The 7,064-nt window shown below is 43.5% G+C and overlaps 1 protein-coding gene across 2 annotated transcripts in view; it reads right to left on the reverse strand.

Annotated features, from left to right (window-relative positions):
• Nucleotides 1-2,482, reverse strand: part of RNGTT (RNA guanylyltransferase and 5'-phosphatase) — a 171,021-nt gene extending 168,539 nt beyond the window's left edge. For both annotated transcript variants that reach the window (XM_062489870.1, XM_062489868.1), the window contains exon 1: nt 2,419-2,482. In XM_062489870.1, coding sequence (XP_062345854.1) covers nt 2,419-2,482 — 64 coding nt within the window. The remainder of the gene's footprint in view (nt 1-2,418) is intronic.
• Between the last annotated feature and the right edge of the window lie 4,582 nt (nt 2,483-7,064).

A 7,064-nucleotide genomic window follows, 5' to 3' on the forward strand; every position in this document is an offset into this window, starting at 1 on the left:
TACTATGGAAATGACAACACTATCAGATGGAAATAAAGTCACATACAGGTGCTTAGAAATCTGATTTAAAGACTAATTAAAAATAGAATACAACATATTTGGGAGACAATACCAACATCAATTAAACCCTAAAAATTATCTCCTATAAAACTGCTAGATGTCTTTGAATGTAAAACAGCAAAAACGGAAAGAAAACTGATGGCATACCATTACTTCTGTTAAGTTGTCCACAGCTAAAAACTAAAAATCAGGTGAATATATCCTGATAAAGCACCCAAAGAAATGAGCCAAGCACTTTCAGTTTTTTTACTGTGCATTAACTTCCTGTGCATGATTGCATGGAATGGAAAAGAATTACCTTGCAGTTCCTGAATAAACAAACACACAAGCAGTGATGGCACAGCAGATGACACACTGATGACCCTCATTCGTGCTTACTCTATGTTGCTATTTCTGAGAAGCCATGGCTCAAAAGACAGACAAACAAAAGCCACAACTAACAGAGATCAAGAACTTGCTGAGAAATAAAACACAGAATAAAGAATCATTAGTCTGTTTTTGTCATGGTCAAAGGCTTAGGCTCTCATTAGATACAAAGTCATGCACACCCGCCAGGATCAGGAGAAAGAGATAATGGACACGAGCAACAACAACACTGTTACTTAACTGAGCCAAGTTCAGAGAAATACAAGGGACTTGAGGGAAACTAGTAATCCACAAAATGAACAACTGATGTTAAATACTGATAAACGCCAAATAATGCATATTGTTGATTACTGAGGATTAAACCAACTGAGATGTCTCACCAGGTTCTAAATATAGTTCATCAGTGTCTTCCATTCCACAAACAATTACCATCAAAAAAATCTAAGACTGTGGAAATGTAGGATAGAAAACAGAGGAGTTGTAACTATTAAGCAAATCATGGCACCGTGCCAGTTTAAATAACACCGAGTAGCACATGTTTTGAAAACACACCTTTACATCATCACAGAGAGGGACATAAAAGGAGTGAAAATTAGAAAATATTGGAGAAAAAAACAACTAGAGGTTGGAATTTCTTGCATTATAAAGAAAATAAGAACTTGTGAAAACTGAAAAGAAAGATGTTTGTTTACTTTATCTCATACCAGACAGCAGAGGAAAAATTCACCTGAAGTCAGTATGATGGTTAACACACAATCAAAATGTGTGTCTAGATGACAGTGAATTCACTGCTACTATATGCCAGAAGACTAGATACAAAGTAACAACCAAGACAGTACATTATGGGCAAGAATATAATATCCAAGAAGACAGCAACCACTGACAAACCCTGAAATACAAGTGTAACACTGACTGCAGTTATACCACTTTAACTCATTTTCCAGCTAAAGAACTCAGGAACACATTGGTGGCTGGAAGGGCACTGTCAGTCAGCAGAGTAACAAACTGACATAGATAAGACTTCAGAGCATTCAGGAAAAAGAGAATCAAACATGGAAGAGGTGGACAGAGGACTGGTGTCACAGATACGGTCAGGGTGGAGGGGACTACACAGGGCCACCTGGTCCAACCTCCCTTCTCAAGCAGAGTCATCCTACAGCACATTGCACTGGATGGCATCCAGATGGATCTTGAATACCTCCAGTAAGGAAGACTCAACAATCTCTCAGAGCAATCTGTTCCAGTCCAGTCACCAGCACAGTAAAGAAGTTCCTCCTCATGTTCAGGTGGAACTTCCTGTGCATCAGTTTCTGCCCACTGACTCTTGTCCTATTGCTTGGCGCTACTGAGAAGAGCCTGGTTCCATCTTCCTGACGCCCGCCCTTTAGATATTTATATACATTGCATTAATGAGATCCTCTCTCAGTCACCCCTTCTCAAGGCTGAACAAGCTCAGCTCTCTCAGCTTTTCCTCTTAAAACGCTCCAAGCCTCTGATCAACTTAGCAGCCCCAGTATAGCACCTTCTGCACCCATTCTCATCCGATGGGACAGACAGGAAAAGTTTTCGCCAGAAAATGAACGAGTGCGAAGCGAGAGCCCAGCACGAAGGCTCCGGGGGGAAGGAGAGGGCCCGCACCCCTGCACCTCTGGGTGAGGCTGGGGCGAGTTCGTGTCAGAGGGGGCACCGGGCCGAAGGGAGGGCGAGCCCGGCGCTGAAGGCAAAGCGCTGCTGAGGGCCGGGCTTTAAGGAAAACAGCCGCTCAACGGGAGTCAGGCCCGGGACAAACACCGGCCAGGAGCTCCAGGGGGAACACTGCACAGCCGTAGCCCCGGGACAAAGAGCTCCGGCCGGGACAGAGGGCGAGAAGCCGCGGCGGCCCCCGGCGCTGAGGAGGAGCGGGACCGGCGGGCAGCGGAGCGCCGCAGGGGAGGGGGCCGCGCCCGCTGCCGCCCCGGGGCCGGGCAGGGCCGGACTGGGCCGGGCGCTCACCTGCCACGGGCTGTCCCCTCCTGGGGCAGTGGAGCCAGCGCGGCGGGATCTTGTTGTAGGACATGGCGGGGCCCGGGCGGCCCCGGGGGGAGAGGGAGGGAGGGAGGCGGGGAGGGGGCGCGGGGTGCGGGGCGGCCCCGGGGCGCTCAGCTGCCCCTCGCCCGCGGCGCTTCCATTCAGACCCGGCTCCGCCTCGGCCGCCGCCGCACACGGAGCGCCGGGAGCCGCTTCCGCTTCCGGGGCCAGGGGTGGTGCCCGACCGGGAAGAGGGATGCGTAAGATGGGGCTCCTCAGCCTGGCAAGCGGCGTGGGCTGGGAAGGGAGGTGGTCATGAACTGCTACAGGCTCCTCCTGCTGAGGGCCGCCACAAAGCAGTGAAGGGGATGGAGCGCAAGTTTTCTAAGAAGCGCCTGAGGGAGCTGGGGGTGTTTAGCCTGGAGAAAAGGAGGTTCAGGGGAACTTTATCGCTCTCTACAACTGGTTGAGCGGAGCCTGCAGCCAGCTGGGCTTCGGCCTCTTCCCTCAGGCAACAAGCAATAGAACAAATGAACGTGGTCATAGGCTTCGCCAGGGGAGGTTTAGGCTGGACATCAGAAGGAATTTGTTCACAAAGATGGTTAAGCATTGGAATGGGCTGCCCAGGGAGGTGGTGAAGTCACCATCCCTAGAGGTGTTTAAGGAGAGACTGGACGTGGCACTTGGTGCCATGGTCTAGTTGAAGTGGTGGTGTTTGGTCGTAGGCTGGACTCGGTCTCAGAGGACTTTTAGAACCTCATTGATTCTTGATTCTGACTGAGCACCTTCGAGCCACCACAGGAAAGTAACAGGACCTCAGATGGAAACAGCCGGGGGGGGATCATTTGTGCAGCCACAGGAGCAGTCGGAAAGGCTGCTGGAAATACAGAGTTTACACAGGTCTCAGGGAATACTGAGCAGGTGCTGCAAAGACAATGTAATCCATGGCTACTGAAATAGCAGGGCGCATCAGGTCTGGGAAACGCCCTGGGCTGAAAATAGCTGAAGGCCTGGAGAGACACAATTCCTCAGCTTTTACTTTTTGCCAGATGTTCCCTTTGAGCCAAAACTGGATCTGGAAATAGGTGGATCCTTGCAGTAGTGCATTTTATTCTAATCAGGATGTAACAGGCTTGCTAGTGTAGCAGAGATATCTCTGTCATGGGCCTTCTGTTTCTTTTGTGAAAAAGCACACCCAGAAAGATGGCATGCAGAGAGGAATGCTAAACAAAACCTTTGTTTCCATACAGAATGCCTGTGAAAACTCTCCATGGGCTTTAAGAGGTCTATTACATGGACTCAGTTGAAGAATTGTAGCCCTGAAGTGTTTGTCCATGCGAAAGGAATATTTAAGGTGTGGCCTGGTTTAACTCCTGTAGCAACTAAGCCCACACAGCCACTTTCTCCTTCCTTTCATAGAAGGGTGAAAGTGAGAAAGATCAGCGGTTGAAATAAATATACAGAAAAATAAGGAATTGATTTATTATTTCCTTTTGGCAGGCAGGTATTTAGCCATTTCCAGGAAAACTTGACTTCATAATTCACAACAGTGACTTGGGAAGAAAAACACCACAACTCAAAATGTTCCCTCTTTCTCCCATTTTTATTGCTGAGAACAACATCATATGGTCTGGGATACCCCTTTGGTCAGTTGGGGTCAGCTGTACCAGCTGTTCCAGCTGTGTCCCCTGACAAATGCCTGTGCACCCCCAGCCTGCTCACTGCCAGGGCAGCATGAAAAACAGAAAAGTTCTTGGTGCTGTGCAAGACCTATTCAGCATTAGCTAAAACATCCCAATATTCTCAATACTCTTTTGGTCACAAATGCAAAATGCAGCACCCGACAAGCTACTGCTATGAAAATTAACTATCTCAGTGATGCCTGAAAGATAGGCTGGAAGTAAATCCCCATGGACTGATGTCTAAAGAGCAGGTATTTGTTTATTGCAGTGCTGCTGGTGAGGGGGATTTCTCCACCTAACTCACCCACCCTTGTCAAGTGTTGTGGTATATTTATACAATAAGTATAAAGCATATATATATATATATGCTTAGTATCACTGTGTCACTACAACATCATCACATATGCCCAGTTACAGAGTATGATCTCATGGTTATTAGATAGTTCTTTTGCAATGTGCTTGCATCTCCACAGTTCAGGGGTTATTGGGAGTCTTTGATGAAGGCTTCCAAGGTTTTGCATCTCAACTTTTCAACTCTGTCTTCGCAGAATGTGCAGTTACAATGTTCCTTAGTTTGTCTGGTCTTAACCTGCCTAAATTCTTTGTTTTGTGGGTAATTGGCTTTGCACTTGCCAATTTTTCATTAGTACTATTCTTACTATCTCTAAAGCTATCCACCTGGTGAGTTTATTGTTCTTTTTTTTGTCTATTCAGCATTAAGTAACTAGTTAACCACATAGTAGCCATTACATTGTATTAAAAGTTATTATTCAGATTATATAGGTATAAAAAGCTATTATTCAGTTTAGATAGATATATAAAAAGTCATGATTTAGGTTATATTGATATATAAAACATCATTATTTAGGTTATATTGCTATATTATAACTCAAGTTATATAAGCACCTTGTAACTTTGGTCTAAGTTATATAGGAATCATCAGCCAAAACCAGTACAGGTGGTTTCAGTGAAGCCTTAGAAAACAACAGCAATAGATTATTTTTGTACCTGATTTTCCAGTTGCTTACATTTCAGTACCATTCAGTCTGTACTTTCTGTTTTGCCTTAAGCCAGATGTGCTGTCTTTACAAGTCAGAAGGTGCCACAGTTTTCAGAACTAACCAGAGCTAACTAACTAATCTCTGTGTACAGATATAATAGGAAGTCCTTAGGTTCTGTGAATACATTAAAACGATGAAAATAATTTAATCTGTCTAGAATTTATTGCAAACTTCATTACACATTTTCGTCCTGCATTTTATAACTGGATTTTATTAGACATAGTTTCTTCCCTAGAATATCCTCTCATAGTAATTGAGGTATTCAGTTAGATAGTTTGCATAACTGAGTCGTTAGGTTTTCAGACTATGATAGAAGTTTCTGTATTTTGTCTTCGAGGGCTTTTGTCATAATCAGATACTAATCTTCTCATTCTAGCTAAACTTGAAGGTCTTGCTACAGCAAAACATTAATCATATTATTTTCCCTAACTGCTAAATGCACTTCCATTATAATGTTACTTTATCTTGTTTGAAATAAGGTGCTGCTTTTCCCTTACAGAACAAACAAGCAACAAGTCAGGCACCAGGTGGTGCCGAAGACTGGCGAGAAAAATTAATCCAGTGCCAGGCATGTTCAGAAAGGGTGAGAAGCAAAGAGCAACAGCAAGATACTCAGTATCTGATTTCACTGAATTGGGAGCAACATGCAGTAACCTCAGCAGTAAGGCAAAATTAGCAGAGAAACCATTTGGAGAGAGGATGATTAGTACAAAAAGATACCATGAATAAGCAGTAATCTGTTCTCATCACCTAGATTTAAGATTCTGATATGCTTTTAAACAGGTGTAAGAGCTGCAGATCAGAAATATCATGTTTTTAATATATAATATATTGTTAAAATGGGAGGGTGTATTTTATTTAGCAATGCACAGGTCAAGTAATTGTTTACAGCTGATGTTGTGTTATATGCATATATATATGGACTTTGCCATGTTAGACACTTTGAAACTATTTACACAGGCATCTGGTGATGTTTGCATGTGACATCAAACACTCTGTGAACAGGCATGTCCTGCTTTATACCAACAGTTAATCTGACTCTTCTGGTGTACCAGCAGAGGAATCCAAGTCCCTCACATCTTCCTATGACTTTCCAAAGCTGACAAGGCTGTGTCTGAGCAGGGGCTGTGAGGGTGGCCATAGTGATCATTTCAAGGATTGCTTTGAGAAAACAATTGCAAGGTGTTAATAGTCTGTGATGTTACATTCCACTTTACTATATATCAATTTTCCTTTGTTTTAGAGATTCTTAGATGCTTGTACACTTAACTCTGGCTTCTGCTCACCAGTTTTAATCCTTTTCCTGGCTGAGCAGACACTACAATCAAGAAGTCATTTTCCCAGGATGCAGTTCATCCTCTGTGCCATGAGTATAACTACTTTGTTTTCAGCTTGGCCATGTTGGTTTAGGTAGTGGGGAGCTCAGTTTTTGTTCTTACTTGACATTAGACCATTAAAAAAATACCACACAGGAACCACACACTCATTTTAACTCTTTTTCCTAATTACATACTGAACATTTACCCAAATTGTTTCTGATGAATAATTTTACACTTTTAATGTCGCAAATTATGCAGCTACTTATAATATTAATGTATGCTACCTGTTCTGCAGAAAATTAATAAATTAGGTACTTCTCCTGACAGAAGAACACATGGTGTTGCCCTCTTCTATAGTGTTACAGGTCAATGACCCTATTACTGTTCTGCTTCAGTACAGCATTATTTTCCATGCATTCATAAAGTTATAATAAATGTAATATGGAAAACATCCCTTGGGATGCTCTATGAAACAGAAATATCTGACTCTATCTAGTAAATACATTTCTTAAAAAAAAAAAAAAAACAAGCACACACCCCCCCCACCCAACAAACAGATTATTTGCTAA

This window comes from Cinclus cinclus, chromosome 3 (genome assembly GCF_963662255.1).
Source record: "Cinclus cinclus chromosome 3, bCinCin1.1, whole genome shotgun sequence".
NCBI classification, from domain to species: domain Eukaryota; kingdom Metazoa; phylum Chordata; class Aves; order Passeriformes; family Cinclidae; genus Cinclus; species Cinclus cinclus.